Raw genomic sequence first — 19,183 nt, forward strand, 5'->3', positions numbered from 1 at the left:
GGCATCTCATGTAAATGGAGCCTTACCACTTGTGGCCTCTGCGTCTGTTTTCTCTTATCCCCCTGTCACTCCAGGCCCTGATGATCAACCTTCTGTGTGTACACACCTGCCTATCTCAGGCATCTCATGTAAATGGAGCCTTACCACTTGTGGCCTCTGCGTCTGTTTTCTCTTATCCCCCTGTCACTCCAGGCCCTGATGATGAACCTTCTGTGTGTACACGCCTGCCTGTCTCAGGCGTCTCATGTAAATGGAGCCTTACCACTTGTGGCCTCTGCGTCTGTTTTCTCTTATCCCCCTGTCACTTCAGGCCCTGATGATGAACCTTCTGTGTGTACACGCCTGCCTGTCTCAGGCGTCTCATGTAAATGGAGCCTTACCCCTTGTGGCCTCTGTGTCTGTTTCCTCTTATCCCCCTGTCACTTCAGGCCCTGATGATCAACCTTCTGTGTGTACACGCCTGCCTATCTCAGGCGTCTCATGTAAATGGAGCCTTATGTTTCCTCTTATCCCCCTGTCACTCCAGGCCCTGATGATGAACCTTCTGTGTGTACACGCCTGCCTATCTCAGGCATCTCATGTAAATGGAGCCTTTCCACTTGTGGCCTCTGTGTCTGTTTTCTCTTATTCCCCTGTCACTACAGGCCCTGATGATGAACCTTCTGTGTGTACACACCTGCCTGTCTCAGGCATCTCATGTAAATGGAACCTTACCACTTGTGGCCTCTGCGTCTGTTTCCTCTTATCCCCCTGTCACTCCAGGCCCTGATGATGAACCTTCTGTGTGTACACGCCTGCCTGTCTCAGGCGTCTCATGTAAATGGAGCCTTACCACTTGTGGCCTCTGTGTCTGTTTTCTCTTATCCCCCTGCCACTCCAGGCCCTGATGATGAACCTTCTGTGTGTACACGCCTGCCTGTCTCAGGCGTCTCATGTAAATGGAGCCTTACCACTTGTGGCCTCTGTGTCTGTTTCCTCTTATCCCCCTGTCACTCCAGGCCCTGATGATGAACCTTCTGTGTGTACACGCCTGCCTGTCTCAGGCATCTCATGTAAATGGAACCTTACCACTTGTGGCCTCTGCGTCTGTTTCCTCTTATCCCCCTGTCACTCCAGGCCCTGATGATGAACCTTCCGTGTGTACACGCCTGCCTGTCTCAGGCATCTCATGTAAATGGAGCCTTACCACTTGTGGCCTCTGCGTCTGTTTCCTCTTATCCCCCTGTCACTCCAGGCCCTGATGATGAACCTTCTGTGTGTACACAGCTGCCTGTCTCAGGCATCTCATGTAAATGGAGCCTTACCACTTGTGGCCTCTGCGTCTGTTTCCTCTTATCCCCCTGTCACTCCAGGCCCTGATGATGAACCTTCTGTGTGTACACACCTGCCTGTCTCAGGCATCTCATGTAAATGGAACCTTACCACTTGTGGCCTCTGTGTCTGTTTCCTCTTATCCCCCTGTCACTCCAGGCCCTGATGATGAACCTTCCGTGTGTACACGCCTGCCTGTCTCAGGCGTCTCATGTAAATGGAGCCTTACCACTTGTGGCCTCTGCGTCTGTTTCCTCTATCCCCCTGTCACTCCAGGCCCTGATGATGAACCTTCTGTGTGTACACACCTGCCTGTCTCAGGCATCTCATGTAAATGGAGCCTTACCACTTGTGGCCTCTGTGTCTGTTTCCTCTTATCCCCCTGTCACTTCAGGCCCTGATGATGAACCTTCTGTGTGTACACGCCTGCCTATCTCAGGCATCTCATGTAAATGGAGCCTTACCACTTGTGGCCTCTGCGTCTGTTTCCTCTTATCCCCCTGTCACTTCAGGCCCTGGTGATGAACCTTCTGTGTGTACACACCTGCCTGTCTCAGGCATCTCATGTAAATGGAGCCTTACCACTTGTGGCCTCTGCGTCTGTTTTCTCTTATCCCCCTGTCACTCCAGGCCCTGATGATCAACCTTCTGTGTGTACACACCTGCCTATCTCAGGCATCTCATGTAAATGGAGCCTTACCACTTGTGGCCTCTGTGTCTGTTTTCTCTTATCCGCCTGTCACTTCAGGCCCTGATGATGAACCTTCTGTGTGTACACACCTGCCTGTCTCAGGCATCTCATGTAAATGGAGCCTTACCACTTGTGGCCTCTGTGTCTGTTTTCTCTTATCCCCCTGTCACTTCAGGCCCTGATGATGAACCTTCTGTGTGTACACACCTGCCTGTCTCAGGCATCTCATGTAAATGGAGCCTTACCACTTGTGGCCTCTGTGTCTGTTTTCTCTTATCCCCCTGTCACTCCAGGCCCTGATGATGAACCTTCTGTGTGTACACACCTGCCTATCTCAGGCATCTCATGTAAATGGAGCCTTACCACTTGTGGCCTCTGTGTCTGTTTTCTCTTATCCCCCTGTCACTTCAGGCCCTGATGATGAACCTTCTGTGTGTACACGCCTGCCTGTTTCAGGCGTCTCATGTAAATGGAGCCTTACCACTTGTGGCCTCTGCGTCTGTTTCCTCTCACTGAGCATAGTCCGCAAGGCTCGTGCATGCATTGCGTGTGGTCAGCACTCCATTCCTTTTCACTGCTTAGTGTTCCAGTGTATGCGTGCACATTTATTCATCAGATGGTGATGCCTCTACTTTTTGGCTTTTATGAATAATACATACAAATTAGGTTACAAATTAGCTTCTGCTTTTTGGCTATTATGAACAACACATAGAACTAATTGCAGATATTCTTTAAAAGCTTTTTGTTGTTGCCTTTTTTAATGTGGTAAAACATACATAACATAAAATTTACCATTTTAGCAGGTGCAGTCAAGTGACATTAAGTACGTTTACAGTGTTGTGCAGCCATCACCACTGTCCATTTCCTGAATTTTTCATCATCCCAAATAAGAACTCTCTACCTAATAAGCAATAGTTCCCCATTGCCTCCTACCTCCAGCCTCTGGTACCCTCTGTTCTACTTTCTGTCTCTTTGAATTTCCCTTTTTTCGGTACCTTATGTGAGTGGAATCATACACTGTTTGCCCTTTTGTGACTTCTGCCCCCCCACCCCCTTAGCATTTGTCTTCAGAGTTCATTCATGTTGTAGCATGTGTCAGAATTTCCTTCCTTTTTAAGACTGATTTCATTGTCTATATATATCACATTTTACTCATCCATTCATACATTGATGATTATTTGGGTTGTTCCCACTTTTTGGCTGTTTTGTGAATAATATTTCTGTGAACATGGATGTACAAATACCTGTTTTAGCTCTTGCTTTCATTTCTTTTGGGTATATCCCCCTGAAGTGGAATTGCTACATTATATGGTAATTCTGTGTAACTTTTTAAAGAACCGCCAAACTTTTCCACAGTTGACTGCACCATTTTGCGTCATTTCCACTAGCAGTGCACAAGAATTCTAATTTCTCCATATTCTTGCCCTCCTCCCCTTTTTTGGACATTAGCTATTCTAACGAATCTGTTATGTAGTATCTTGTTGTGACTTATGTACGAGTTTTTGGTGTATGTTTTGTATTCTCTTTGGTATACTGCAAACCTAGGAGTAGAACTGCTGGGTCATATTTTTAATTATGGGAGGGTCATACTTTTAACTATTTAGTTTGTGAGAAGTGCCTCTGACTACTTACGTGAGCATTTTCTGGTTTCTTGCTTACGGTTGTGCTCCTGGAAACCACATTTGTGGTTCCCTTGGGGGCCGCATCAAAGAATCTAATAGTGGCTGTATCAACACGTTAAAAATGTATGTTTAACATTTTGAGGATCTGTCAAACCAGTTTCACAAATAGCTGTACCATTTTACATTGCTACCAGCAATGTATGATGCTTCCAGTTTCCATTAGGACCTTTTGATACTAGCCGTCCTTATGAGTGTGAAGTGGTGTCTCATTGTGGGTTGTTTTTTTTTTGTTGTTGTTGTTTTCACTGTGGATTAAAAAACATTTTTTTAATTTGTTTATTATTGGCTGTGCTGGATCTTCATTTCCTTGCTGGGGCTTCTCTGTAGCTGTGTGGTGTGTGGGCTTCTGATTGTGGTCGCGTCTCTTGCTGCAGACTGTGGCACTAGCGTGCACAGAGTCAGTAGTTGTGACTTCTGGGTTCTAGAGCACTGGGTTGGTTGCTCCAGGGCATGCGGGATCTTGCCAGACCAGGGACTGACCCGTATCTTCTGCACTGGCAGATGAGTTCTTAACCACTGGACCACCAAGGAAGTCCCTCATTGTGGTTTTGATTTCAGTTTCCCTAATGGCTAACGCTTCCCTGGTGGGTTAGAGGGTAAAGCCTCTGCCTGCAATGCAGGAGACCGGGTTCGATCCCTGGGTCAGGAAGATGCCCTGGAGAAGGAAATGGCAACCCACTCCAGTATTCTTGCTTGGAAAATTCCATGGACCTAGGATCCTGCTAGGCTACAGCTCATGGGGTCGCAAAGAGTCGGACACGACTGAGCAACTTCACTTGACACCCTTGACACTTGAATGGCTGATGATGATGTGTGCCTTTCGGGTGCTTATTGGGTAGTTGTGTATCTTTTTTTTTTTTTTGGAGAAAGAAAAGTAGTCCGATGTGTTGGGAAGGTCAAATCAAGGTAAAGATTTGATCATTCGAAGTAGCATAGGGAGAGTGGTCCCCCTGGAGTTGTGGGCATTACAGAAGGAAGAATGATTGGGTGTGTAAGAGGAGGAGGTGAGTGGAAGATGAGGGAGAAGTGGTGACATGTCAAGAACACTTTCAAAAAGCTTTGCTGGGAAAGGAACAGCCAGGAGTGTGGAAGGAGAGGAAAGTTTGGAGGAGTTTTTGTGCTTGTTATTGATGCTGTTTCTGATAGCAATCCTTGAGCATTTTGGCTCAGAGGAAAGAGCAATGGCAAAAGAGAAAGTGGAAGATAGAAGAGAGGGGATAACTGGTGGCCCATGGCTCCAGAGGAGTCAGGGTGGGTCGGGGAGGTAAGTGAAGTTATCAGTGTTAGACTGGAGAAAGAATCCCTAGACATCTATGCATATAGAAAAGAAGGAAATGATGTCTGGGATAAAGATCAGTTACTTATTTTTATTTTGGAGAGTGGCTGAGATCAAAGGGAAGAGAAGCCTGCTGGCCTGTATTTTCTCTTTGGAATCAGAAATAATGTCACCTGGAGTAAAGTGACTGGGTGGGGGAGTCTGAAGAAAGTGGTGGATAGGAGATTTTCAGGTAGATTGATGCCTAAAAGAACTAAATGGTGCTGAATCTAGGATAGCATCATAAAGTTGTCTCTGTTTCCAGATGAAGTCCTCCTAGAGCAAAGTATGGGAACAGAGAAAGCAGAGCTGGTCAGAATAACCCAGTGTTAGGAGTTTGCAGCTTTCTGAATGTGTTAGAAAGGCGAAGGAGTGAACTTCAGGGCGTTAAGAATGTGCTTGAAGTGTTAGGCCATGGAATTAATACTGATGAAGCCACATGAAAATTCTTCTAACAAATCTGTGCCACCTTCCACCCTCTACTTCTAACTCCTTACACAGGAAGGAGGACATGGGGAGGACACCCCTTCACCAAAATTAATTTTCTTCCATGCTCAAAAATAGAACCAAGTATTTTTACAGCTTTTAACTTCCTTCAAAGTTTATCATATACTGTTTGCCTTTCTATAATTCTAAAGCAGCTTGGGTTACAATGCTTATTAGATTGGGTGATTTTGCTACAGAACGTCAACTCTGGAGAAATTTTGTTAGATTTTATTTAAATTTCAAAAATATATCATTGATAGATCATCGACAGTATACTGGAGTGGGTTGCCATACCCTCCTCCAAGGGACCTTCCCGACCCAGGAGTGGAATCCATGTCTCCTCTGTCTCCTGCATTGGCAGGGGGTTCTTTACCACAAGCGCCATCTGGGAAGCTCTAAACTATTATGCAAACAAATGTTATAGTTTCAGGGTCACAGAGGCAGGAAGACATACATTCCTGCTGCTTTGCAACCCCAAATGTTTGGATTTGTTTTATCTTAGACCTTCTGAGCAAAGACGACAATTGTTTTTTATATTTACTAAGACAATTAAACATGGCCTGTTCTTGTCTATTGTTAAGGCCTGTCAGACTGTCTAGGACATTTCTGTCAACGTTTAGCTTATAAGGATAGTGGGAAGCCACCATAATCAAAGAAGGCTTTAAAAAGCACAGCCCACTCAGTCATACTCCACCAGACATGCGTTTTTTATTTGAATGATACGTATTGCTTGTTCAAAAACGAGAAGAAACTTGCTCTGGGGGAAGGAAAATTCTGAGAGCTAAATACTGTCTCTTGATAGGAAATTGACTCTTACATGAATTATTTAGCTTCACTGGTTTCAGCTTTTTTATTACATTTATAAGCACATTTGTAATGTTGGAAGTTCTGATAACTGAGCCTTTGAACTCCTTGTTCAGAAGATAACATTACTTTTAATTATTTAGTTTGTGAGAAGTGCCTGTGACTACTTACAGTGGAGCATTTTCTGGTTTCTTGCTTATGGTGTTGTGCTCCAGGAAACCACATTTGTGGTTCCCTGGGGACAGCATCAGAGAATCCACTAGCGGCTGTATCAACAGAGAGGTGCTTGTGCATTATTATTATCATCAAGTATATTGAGGATTGGACATTTTGCCCCAAAGTACTGACTTTGTTGTCTGCAGTAGTAGGGAATTTGGCAAAGTTTAAAAAGAAACCAAAGATTTAGCACTGAAAAATGAAAAAAATTTTAGTTCTTCATTAATTTGATAAAAATAATTTCATCTCATTAAATGGTATTTTCAGCTCACTTACACATTTAATCATTTAAAATTAATTGTATTTATCCATCAAAGATGCCACTAAATTTTCTCTGTTTAATAGTTACAAGCGGTCCTTCAGATTCTGATGGGTTGTCTCGTACACTTTGGCCAAACAAAATAGATGAAGCCCAGTCTGTATCAGTTATAGACCTTAACTATTTCTCAACTGTAGACTGAAGTCTCTTTCTTTCATTTTCTGGTCCAACACTTTGGTGACCAAATAGCAAAAGAATGAAATGTTTCTTGTGTGGTTACTAGTTACGTTCTTAAACATACGAATTTGTAGTAGCTTTGTTAAAATCTTTCCAATTTGATCCCAGATTATCTGTCAGATATGATCCCAAGTGATTACATTTTCATTTAATTCCTTTCCATTAATGGGACAGCACTTTAGGAAAGTTATATATTTAAACTAATATTCTTGGAATCCTATGAATAGAGGAGATTTATGTTATCTTACTGAGAGAATATGTAATGGGTATAATTTATTTTCTTCAAGAACCAGAAACATGTGACAAAATCCTGGTTTCCTGATCCTAGTGGAATGCTTTGCCTTTTAGCCTGCTCCAAAGAATTTTAGAAATTGCCTGGCTTAGGGATTTTTATTTACACATTTCTTATGCATTGTATACTAAAATTATAAATAATGACTGGAACCATAGCTTTTGAGAACTCTGAGGGAATTAGCTATTTTAAGTAGCTATTTCCCAGATAAAAAATAATCCCTACCCTTGTGAAGGTTTTTAAGTCATTATTTCAACTTACAAATAATTTTACAAATTTTGACCACATATAAATGAAAATAAAATTTATTTCGTGCTTTTCTCCTTAAGCAACAGTTAGAGCTGGACATGAAACAACAGACTGGTTCCAAATAGGAAAAGGAGTACGTCAAGGCTGTCTGTATATCATCACCCTGCTTATTTAACTCATATACAGAGTACATCATGAGAAACGCTGGGCTGGAAGAAGCACAAGCTGGAATCAAGATTGCTGGGAGAAATATCAATAGCCTCAGATATGCAGATGACACCACCCTTATGGCAGAAAGTGAAGAGGAACTAAAAAGCCTCTTGATGAAAGTGAAAGAGGAGAGTGAAAAAGTTGGCTTAAAGCTCAACATTCAGAAAACTAAGATCATGGCATCCGGTCCTATTACTTCATGGCAAATAGATGGGGAAACAGTAGAAACAGTGTCAGACTTAATTTTTGGGGGCTCAAAAATCACTGCAGATGGTGATTGCAGCCATGAAATTAATAGACATTTACTCCTTGGAAGGAAAGTTAGGACCAACCTAGACAGCATATTAAAAAGCAGAGACATTACTTTGTCAACAAAGGTCCGTCTAGTCAAGGCTATGGTTTTACCAGTGGTCATGTATGGATGTGACAGTTGGACTATAAAGAAAGCTGAGCACCGAAGAATTGATGCTTTTGAACTGTGGTGCTGGAGAAGACTCTTGAGAGTCCCTTGGACTGCAAGGAGATCCAACTAGTCCATCCTAAAGGATATCAGTCCTGGGTATTTATTGGAAGGACTGATGTTGAAGCTGAAACTCCAATACTTGGGCCACCTGATGTGAAGAGCTGACTCATTTGAAAAGACCCTGATGCTGGGAAAGATTGAGGGCAGGAGGAAAAGGGGATGACAGAGGATGAGATGGTTGGATGGCCTCACCGACTCAATGGACATGGGTTTGGGTGGACTCTGGGAGTTGGTGATGGACAGGGAGGCCTGGCGTGCTGCAGTTCATGGGGCCGCAAAGAGGCGGACAGGATGAGCGACTGAACTGAACTGAACTTTCTCTTTAAACATAGTAACTGCTTGATGATTTACTTGATAATGTACTTGATGTGGGATTAGTTTGCTTTCATATGTAATCAATACAGGGATGCCATTAGAGTATTTTTTTGTTCCTCTAACATTTATTGACTGTTCACTATAAGCCAGGCACTGTTCTTGGCATGATATCTATATAGTTTTGTACTAGTATTTCAATACCTTGAATTCTTGGCTCAGTTTTATGGCTTCTCCTTCCTGCCTCTATCTGAGCATAATGTTAAGAGCATAAATTCTAGAACTAGGCTGTTAAAATTTGTATCCTGGCTCTGCTATTACTGGATGTTTGACTATAAGCTACACAACCTCCCTTCACCTCAGTTTTTGCATCTGTAAACTGGGACCAGTTTACAGAATATAACCTACTTCATAGGGTTATTGCAGGAATTATAACACACACACACACACACACACACATGCACACGCAGACACACACGCGCGAAATGTTTGGAACAGTGCCTGGCACAAGGGTAGTCCTACAGAAGGTATTGGTCATTATCACTACTGTGAATATTACTATTACTATTCATTCTTAATACTGTTTGTCCTGTTTACTCTTTTAAAATTTCTTTAATCTTAGAAAACAGATAACTAAGCTTGCTTGAACTAAGTGTAAAATAAGAGTAGATTGACCATTTGAAACCTGAGATTTCCTTTCAAGAAAACAAAATGCAGTATATGCTTTGATACTACATTTTGGCTCCTGAGAACCTTTTTTTCTTGGTATGTACTGTCGCTCAGTCATGTCCAACTCTTTGCAACACTGGAAGGTAGCCCCCAGTCTCCTCTGTCCATGGGATTCTCCAGGCAAAAATACTGGAGTGGGATGCCATTTCCTTCTCCAGGGGACCTTCCCAGCCCAGGGATCGAACCTGCATCTCCTGCATTGCAGGCTAACCTTTAATAGGCCATATTTATTGAGGAAATACTGAGGAAGGAAAAAAAACAAAAATTTGTCTTAATAAAGAGGACTTGTTTTTCAGGGAAAAAGATCTCGAAGAAGCTCTGGAAGCAGGAGGCTGTGATCTTGAAACTTTGAGAAATATAATTCAAGGGAGGCCGCTGCCTGCTGGTCTGAGGGCTAAAGTCTGGAAGGTAACTGTAAACTGAAACAGGTAGAATGTGATCACTTCAGAACAATGTTTTAGGATTTTGGTTTTCAGCTGTCTTAGTTGCAGAGGACTTTATAATGTTACGTGCATTCCACATTTAGAAAATGTATAAAATAGAGCAGCTTGCTAAAGTGTGTGTTTCTGTGCAAGTGGAAAGTTTTAGTGTCTGACACCTTGAGACCCCATGGACTGTAGCCTGCCAGGCTCCTCTGTCCTTGTGATTTCCCAGGCAAGAATACTGGAGTGTGTTGCCATTTCCTTCTCCAGGGGATCTTTCTGACCCAGGGATTGAGCCTGGGTCTCCCTTCACTGTGGGCAGATTCTTCACCGTCTGAACCACCAGGGAAGCCCATGTTTCTGTAGTGTTTGGTATATTTAATAATTTAGGTTTTGAAATGCAGTGCTTCCTTTTGTAAACATTAGAATTTATGTTTATGCAGATTATTCAGTGAAATGGGAAAATGCAACCAGTGAGTAAAATAGGATATATAATTGCAGATACGGAATTATCTCAGCTGTATTTAAAAAAAAATTAAAAAGGTGGGAGAGGAAATAGTCTCCAGGTGTTAGAGTTACAGGAGATTTTCCTTTGCTCTGTTTTCTGCTTCAGCTGTTCTCTAGAACATGTGTATTATCATTTTTTTAATTTTAAACTAAGATTTTGTTACTATTAAAAAAAGTAGTTCCCATTGTTAAAACATATAAGCAAAGGATAACATAAAAAAATCATCTGTTATCTACCACTTACAGGTAAAACACATAGTAATATCTCAGTGTCACATCTTATTTTTTCCCCTCTGCACGTATGTATGTAACAGAAATGGAATTATACCTGTGCTTAGTATTCTAAATGTTACAGAAATTTAAAACTCGTATAAAAACCTGGAGACTTGTTTAGTGAACCCCCATGCACCCATCACTGAGTTGTAACTATTGTCAACGTTTGGACATGTTGCTGAACCTCCAATACGTTGGCCACCTGATGCAAAGAATTGACTCCTTAGAAAGACCCTGATGCTGGGAAAGATTGAAGGCAGGAGGAGAAGGGGATGACAGAGGATGAGATGGTTGGATGGCATCACCAGCTCGATGGACATGAGTTTGAGCAAGCTCTGGGAGTTGGTGATGGATATGGAAGGCTGGCGTGCTGCAGTCCATGGGGTCGCAAAGCGATGGACACGACAGAGTGACTGAACTGAACATTTGGCTGATCTTATTTGATTAGAATTCTATCCTTTTCTCCCCACCCCACACACTGTATTATTTTAAAGCAAATGCTTGGCAGGGCACTAAAATATTTAGTATGAAAGTCTAAGACTTTAAAAGTAACCATAACACTATTAAAAAGAATTGTAATTCTTTAATGTGTTCTCACATGATTGAGGGGACAAGGGAGCTAAGTAGGGTCTTCTGTATAAGGAAGCCAGTCCCATTCATGTAGTGCTCTACCCTCAAGACTTAATCACCTCTCACAGGCCCCACCTGTAAATACCAAAACATCGGGAATTTGTTCAACATAAATGAATTTGGGGGAGAGGACACAAAGGTTCATTCTATAGCATTAATAATGTTTGCTTTACATAAAATATTATGTAAATACTTTGTGTAATTCGTTTTATTCACTGGTTTAACATAAAGTAATAAAATTTGATATAGACATTTTACTTTGTAATTTTTGAAGTATACATTATTATCCCTATATCCAGGCTTCTATTATTATTATAACATATTTTTCAAGAGTGAGAAATAACATAAGGAGCCAGTTGCGTTTTTTTGTCTTTCTTCCAGATTGCTCTAAATGTTGCAGGAAAAGGTGATAGTTTGGCATCATGGGATGGTATTTTAGACCTGCCAGAACAGAACACTATTCACAAAGATTGTGTGGAGTTCATTGGTAAGTTTAATAATTGTTTTCAAACAGTGATAAATTCTGCAAATAATAATTTTTGGATGGAGGAGTCACTGTTTAGTAGAGTGAACTTGTTATAATTGGGGATTTCTTGAATTTGGAATATATTGAAAGGGCATAGTTTTAGAACATCTCTTTAGAAATTCTTATGAATTAATGTCAACATTTAAGAAAGAGAGTCTGATTTTTAGTATTTTTAAATTGTTTTTTGTGTTGTTGATGATCTGTGTGATTGTATATAGCCCTCAGATTAAAAGGAGCTGTTCCAAAAGTTTCTCTGTAAGTCATAAGTCATGATCTGTTATAGAAAAGGTGTTATAGATCATGGGTGAATAGGTTTCAAATCCCCCACACTGTCTTTTGAAGACTAAATTATTTTGGTCTATATTTCTCTTTTTAAATTCATCTATAGTCCATTGGTGTCTTTTTGTTTCTCTGTCATTTTTTAGTTAGATTATTGGCTAAATAGACTTTTTTATGGGCTAACCTTAACAGAAACATTATTGCTAGGCGAAGGAAAGGGAATTGAGTGGTGGAGAGTGAATCACTTTCCCTCCCTTCAACAAAGCCATAGTGGCCGCTGCCCGTCCTGGGGTAGAGGATAATCCTTATAATCTGTTATTTAGAAAATGCTTTTTTGCTTTCCAGGAATGTGGGTGATGCCTAGTTTCCTGCTTTACATTGTCATTCTTTTACACACACACACATCCCACCCCCACACACACACCCCTCTTCCCTGGTGGTTCAGATGGTAATTGCCCACAATGCAGGAGACCCAGGTTCTATTCCTGGGTCGGGAAGAGCCCCTGAGGAAGGGAATGGCTACCCATACCAGTATTCTTGCCTGGAGAATCCCATAGACATAGAAACCTGGTGGGCTACAGTCCATAGGTTGCATAGAGTTGGACATGACTGAGTGACTAATACTTTCACTTTTCACTACTTTCATGTACATACACATATGATGTATACATATATGAAACATGTATGTAGGTCCAGTATTAGGCTAATAAATCCTGAATAGCTAGTGAATATGAATAGGTATAAGGAAAAATATACTTTTATATAGTTTTATTTTTTCCTTGACATGCTCTAAATGCAGTAAGATCATATTATATATTTTGTAAGCAAGTATTTTGTCCAATAACTGAGCGTCTAGCAGCCCCTTGGTAATTTTGACTCTTATTTTTTAGATCAGCTTTCAGTGCCAGAAGAGAAGGCAGCACAATTACTTTTGGATATTGAATCTGTAATTACCTTTTATTGTAAATCCCGTAACATTAAGTATAGCTCAACCCTTAGCTGGATACATCTCCTCAAACCATTGGTGCGTCTTCAGCTGCCACGCAGCGATTTATACAACTGCTTTTATGCGATCATGAATAAGTACATTCCCAGGTAAGACATGATTTTTTATTATAGCTGTAAAATGAAGGAAGTTCTAGTTTGTTTTCAAGTAAAGTTGTTAGGTATATTTTGATGGTAAAGTAAAAGGTTCAAGTAATTTTTAATCATAGTAATTTTGTGCCATAGTTGTTATTTGACTTTATTTTTGTGGTTACAAATATTTTTTAAAGGATTCTTTAGTTAAGAATTTGTGCTTCTAGAGTTTACGTGTGCAGTATAACTTTTCATACTTTTTGGATGATATCTCTTATCTTGATTTCTTTACTTATAAAAATAACATTATAGTGTCTAAGTAAAAGTTTTGGAGTGCTCCTATCTTCATTGAGGTGCTGGGGTTACGGCCTGGAATATAGTCCTAGAAATACAGATGTTGAAGAAGTAATTGGAAGTGCAGAGTGTTAGGAAGGTGAAATACAGAGTGCTGTGGGAATGTACAGTGGGGGTGACCTGACTTAGCCTGGAGGTCAGGTGACACTTAAATTGAGTCTAGACAGATGTGTGGGTTGTTTTGGGGGGATGGAAGAGGTGTGGGGAAGAAGGGAGGCGGGTAGGAGGAGGGGTGGAATTCAGAAAGAATTCTTGTAGTTCTCAGGTATGAATCAGGTAGTCAGAATTTTAGTGCCGAAAGGCACTTTTAACATAATCTAGAGCAGTGGTTGGGCTGCGCAGTGAGCCTCGGATACACATTGGAGTCATTGGAAGTGAAGTGAAGTCTCTCAATCGTGTCTGACTCTTTGCGACCCCATGGACTGCAGCCTACCAGGCTCCTCCATCCATGGGATTCTCTAGGCAAGAGTACTGGAGAGTCATTGGGGGTGGGGTTAAAAAATCCTGATGCCCTTTTACATACCTGACTAATTAAATCAGGTCTCTGAAGGGGCCAGCCATGCATTGATGTTTGTTTAGATTTAGAGCTTCTTGGTTGATTGCAGTATGCACCTAAGGTAAGAGCACTGCGATTCTAGAGCTTGATAGTTAAATGACTACCATTTTTTCCCCTGCTTTTTGTGCGAAAAGCACTATGTTAACTGTGGGTGCTTTTTGTATTTTCTCACTTAACAGTGACCACTATAAGGTAGATATCTCTGATTTACAACTACAGAAACTGAAGCAAAGACAGACTTTAAATGACTTATTCAGCATTATATTTCCAGTGTATGACTAAGTCAGGATTTGAACCTAAGTTTGATTGGACACTTGTGCTTTAACTTACAAGTTTCTCCACCCTGGCTGCTTATTAGAATCAACTAAACAACTTTTTTTTGTTTTTGTTTTCTTTTTCTTTTATAGTTTCAGATATCATTCACATTATATAAAATTCATCCTTTTAATATATACAATTCCATGGCTTTTAGTATAGTCACAGAATTGTGCAGCCATAGCTACAATCCTTTTTAGAATGTTTCTGTCACCCCCATAAGAAACCCTGAACTCAAGAGCAGTCAACTCCATTTTCCCCCAGCACTCTCAGCCCTAGGCAGCCACTCATCTTTCTCTGTGGATTTGCCAATTTTGGGTATTTCATATAAATAGAGCCTTATAATATGTGGTCTTTTGTGACTACTTTTGTTCACTTAGCATTGTCTTTTAAAGATTCATCTGTATGTATTACATCATATATTAATACCATTACTTTATTTCTTTTTATTGCTGAGTAACATTTCATTGTATGTACAATGAAATAAAATAGCACATTGTATTTACTCATGTAATAGTTGCTGGACATTTGGATTGTTTTCACTTTTTGACTGTTATGAATAATGCAACTATGATCATTTTTGTACAAATATTTGTGTGGACATTGCTAGGACCTAGGACCTAGGAGTGGGATTGTTGGATCATATGGTAAATCTAGGTTTAACCTTTTGAGGAATTGCCAGACTTCTCCACAATTGCAGCATTTTACAATCCCACCAGCAGTGAATAAAAAGATCCCAGTTTCTATAGATTCTTGCCAACATTTTTTTTTTTTTAATTATGGCCAGACTGAGTGTGAAGTGGTATCTCATGGTTTTTGTTTGCATTTCCCTGACAGGTAATGATTTTGAGCATTTTTTTGATGTGCCTAGATGCAGTTTGTATGTCCTCTTTGGAGAAATGTCTGTTCAGTCAAAGAACTTTTAAAACATACTGACCCTTGATGTTTCAAATATAAGTAGACTGTGTAGAGCCATGTTGATTTTTAAATTCCCAGGCAATTCTAATACATACAAGAGTGGAGAACCTTGGTGCGACCTTGAAGCAATACAGCTTCATGTAAGGAAAGCAAACCTAGAGATGCCAGAATTCAGGGCTATGCTCATGGTAAAGCAGCAGCTGGAATTCACATTTGGGAGTCATTCTGTTATACTAATGGAGGAGGAAATGGCAGCCCACTCCAGTATTCCTGTTGGGAAAATCCCGTGGACAGAGGAGCCTGGTGGGCTGCAGTCCATAGGGTCGCAAAGAGTCGGACTCGCCTGAGCGACTGTGTTATACTAAGTCTCTCAACTGCTTATATTTTTACCCCTTCTCAGTGTAACAGAACTAGTGATAGCAAGGGACTTGATATTCCGGCTTTGTCTCTACAGGATGGTGGCGGTGGTGGTTACTAGTAAAGGCTACATTGTAGAGGTTTACACTGGGCTGTAACATACCTTGTCAGGTGATTCCAGTTACTATTTCCGTGAATGCCGCGTGTAACACAGTACTCCAGCCAGAGTCAGTGTTACTACCCCTGCATAGGGCCCAGCCCCACAAAGGCTGCTCAAACAACTCCACTGTAGTATATCTTACTAGACAGTCAGACCTAACATGAGTGGGATTCTATCAGGCACAGTGCTTTGCAGTAGAGAGTAACTTTCAGCGCACAGCTATTAAATGAACAGATGCTGTTGCAGTGGCTGATCCCCTGAGATGTCCCACTTCTTCCGAGGATGAGACCCACAGACTAGGCAATTGTCCTTACTGTGTGTGTCCCTAGTCTTCTTACCACTGTGTCTGTGTGTTCTGTTTCAGCAATCTACTGCCTTGCCCTTGTAGAGTGGGGAGAGTGTTCAGATAAAGGAGGAGGTGGTCTTGTCAGTATGAATCCAGTTCTATCTTTGGGCATCTGAATTAGCAAGTTAGGGCCTTTTCTTCAAAACTTCCGTTACCTGCAGTATTAAAAATGGTAGATGAATGGTCATACCAAATCCTGGCATTGACCCTAGATCTTAGTTTTGCAGAGATTATTTTTCATTATTCCCATTTGAATAGCATTTTGAAACATTCTTTATCAGTGCTTTTCATTAATGTTTTTACATGATGTTTTTATATGAAATCTTTCACCTTACTTCGGTGTTTTTTTTTTTTACAATTTGCTTTTTAAAGACTACGTCTACCAAAATACCACTAGTTCAGACATTAAATTCCATATATGGAAGGGTAGCGTGGTATAATGGTTTAATGCCCAGTCTCTGTGTACAAGTCTTAGTGCTGTCACACGTAGCTTCTTAGCTACATGACCTTGGTTGAGTTGCTTGACCACAGCGAAGCCTCAGTTTTCTCATCTGTAAATGGAGGGTGATAATAGTATCTTTCATAGAGTTGCTTGTAAAGATAAAATGAGATAACATTGTAAACTGTCTATTGTAGTGTCTGGCACATGATGTTTCCTCAGTAAATATTGACTTTTATTAAGATGGCCTGCAATTTGAGCTGTGTACATTTTTAATGATTTATTAGACACCAGGGAACAAGGCAAGAAGTAGTATAATTACTCAGTAAGGTCAGTGTTTGGCACCTCCTGGGATTTTCTCTGAGCTTCTGGTACTCAGGCCACTTCAGTCACGGCTCTGGGTCCACTCTTTTGGAATGTTTATCTGTGGCCATTTCAGACTTGGACCTTTGCTGAAGGATTCCTAATTGAGTACGTTAACTATGGTGCTAACCCGAAGCCTTCCTGGGAGATCTTTCTTATTTGGCAGAAAAATAAGGGGGCTGGACTTCCTCAGGGCTCTCCAGATCTCCCTTTGGGATCCAAAGCTTATCAAAACAACCTGAGTGGTCCCTCTGTTTTCATTGGTCCCTGTAGTCCTTTCTCCTGAGTGCTGCCTGGGCTCACCTGGAGAGAATCTTCCTAGAGTTGGCTGTAGACGTGCCCCTTCTTCCTGTCAGGTCTGGTATGTTAGGTGTAAGCAAGAGAGGCCTGCCCCGCTTGTGTCGGCTAGGCTTGCCGTGAACGCTCTTACGTCGGATGTTCTGGGGTGAGGAGGGGAGGAGGGTATTGCACAAGTACTGGTTACTGATGCGATCATTTTTGACCTATTAATGCAAGAAACTTTGCTTCTCTTGTCTTTTAGGGATTGTTCCCTGAAGGGGAGACCATTTCATCTTTTCCGATTACTCATCCAATACCATGAGCCTGAGCTTTGTTCTTTTCTTGATACAAAGAAAATTACTCCAGACTCCTATGCACTCAACTGGGTAATAAAGTGAAAGTAGGAACACTTAATGAAAAATAGCTTTCTGTGAAACTATAGTTAGTTCCCTCCCCAAAGAAAAAGAAAAGTGCTAAATTATGGACCATTATTATTTAAGGCAAAGGATTAAAATTTTTAGCACTTCAAAGATTGTTTTTTTTTTTTTTGCTCTTCCTTTAGTTTAAATTATTTAATATGAAGTTTAGCCTTTGTTGTTTTAGAAATATATGTAAATATATATATGGTATTTATCAGTTCACTTTAAAACCATGTGATTAAATTGTTGATAGTGTGTTTGAGAATTGATCTACAGTCACGAAGAAAATAACTTAAGATTATCAAATGATTGATATAAAAAAATATAAAATACATCTCAGTACTCTGTCATTCTATATTTATATTTTAAATGGTAAGTTTTATTATTTTAGGTCTGTGGTTCTCAAGCCTTTTGGTCTCAGGACCTCTTACATGCAACATTTTTTGAGGATCCATAATTCATGTGGATCACATTGATTAGAAATTAAGAAATTTTAGGTAATCATTTAAAAGTAGTGATAAATCCAATACATGTTAACATAAATATTTTAAATGAAAATGAACTATTTCCCAAAAAGAAAGAATAGTAGCATTTTTTAAATTTGCAAACCTCATTGATGTTTGGTTAGATCACAGGCAACTTATGCATTCTCTTATCTGTCTCTTTATTCAGCCCGTGATGATACCATATTTCGTGTAGCCTTTGGCAAATTCTGTTGTTCGTTTGTAAGAGAATGAGTATGAAAAGGGCAGAATCTGAGTGTTAGTATGAAAACAGCTTTGGTCTCACAAAGGCCCCTGTAAATACTCTTGGAGATGTCCAAGGCTCCTCAGACCACACTTTGAGAACTGCTGTTATAGGGTAGCTTGAAGATCTTTTTAAAAGTGTTTAGGTTCCAGAAGAAAACACATGTATATTCAAGAATTTTAACATGTTTCTTGATGATGTCTTACCTAACTTTTCTTCAGAAAGGATTCCATTTCTGCCATTTATTAACTGTGTTATTTAATACACTTAGCCTCTGAACTTTGATTTCTTCATCTGTAAAATGGGACTAATAATAGGATCTGTCTCAGAGGGTGATGGGATGAGGACACAATCAGGAGATGCTGACTAGAGACCCTAACTGGTTTCAGCTCTGGCATACTAAACCTCAAGCTGTAGCCGCCTGCTCTTTCGTTCCTTCATGGCTACAGTCTTGTCACTTGGAGTAAAAATAATAAAATTGTAGGTTCTCTGAGATTCATATGTTGCTATTAAATCTACTTATTTGTATCGAAGTAAGAAGTTTTCTTTTAAGAATTTGAATATTTTCACAGACGTCTTTCTGGTCACATCATGCCTAAGAAATGCCATTTCTGTGGTCAGAACTCTGGGTTAGTACTCAGTGCTGGTTGTAGGTTTTAACTGGTTTTGGAAGCAACCAGTTTCTCTTTGTCAGTTTCCCACGTAGTTCATTCTTGCTTCCAGTATCTTGTCTGTGGAATGGAATCTTTATTTTCCAGTCGTGAGATAAAGCAAAACCAGTTCCTGTGATTTGAGAACTCATCTCTGAGGATGATGCGGAGGTAGCTTTAGTTTGGCTAAGTGAGGTCAATGTTGACCGTACCTTGTCTGTCTGTATTTGCATCTTCCTGATTTCTAATA

At 40.5% G+C, this 19,183-nt stretch overlaps 1 protein-coding gene across 2 annotated transcripts in view; it reads left to right on the forward strand.

Moving 5' to 3' along the window:
* The window catches only part of TBC1D23 (TBC1 domain family member 23), a 59,560-nt gene that overhangs the window by 12,589 nt on the left and 27,788 nt on the right, over positions 1 to 19,183 (forward strand). For both annotated transcript variants that reach the window (XM_043448699.1, XM_043448698.1), the window contains exons 2-5: positions 9,613 to 9,724; positions 11,530 to 11,635; positions 12,844 to 13,048; positions 17,380 to 17,503. In XM_043448699.1, the coding sequence (XP_043304634.1) occupies positions 9,613 to 9,724; positions 11,530 to 11,635; positions 12,844 to 13,048; positions 17,380 to 17,503 (547 nt within the window). The remainder of the gene's footprint in view (positions 1 to 9,612; positions 9,725 to 11,529; positions 11,636 to 12,843; positions 13,049 to 17,379; positions 17,504 to 19,183) is intronic.

Source organism: Cervus canadensis, chromosome 27, assembly GCF_019320065.1.
Source record: "Cervus canadensis isolate Bull #8, Minnesota chromosome 27, ASM1932006v1, whole genome shotgun sequence".
Taxonomy (NCBI): Eukaryota; Metazoa; Chordata; class Mammalia; order Artiodactyla; family Cervidae; genus Cervus; species Cervus canadensis.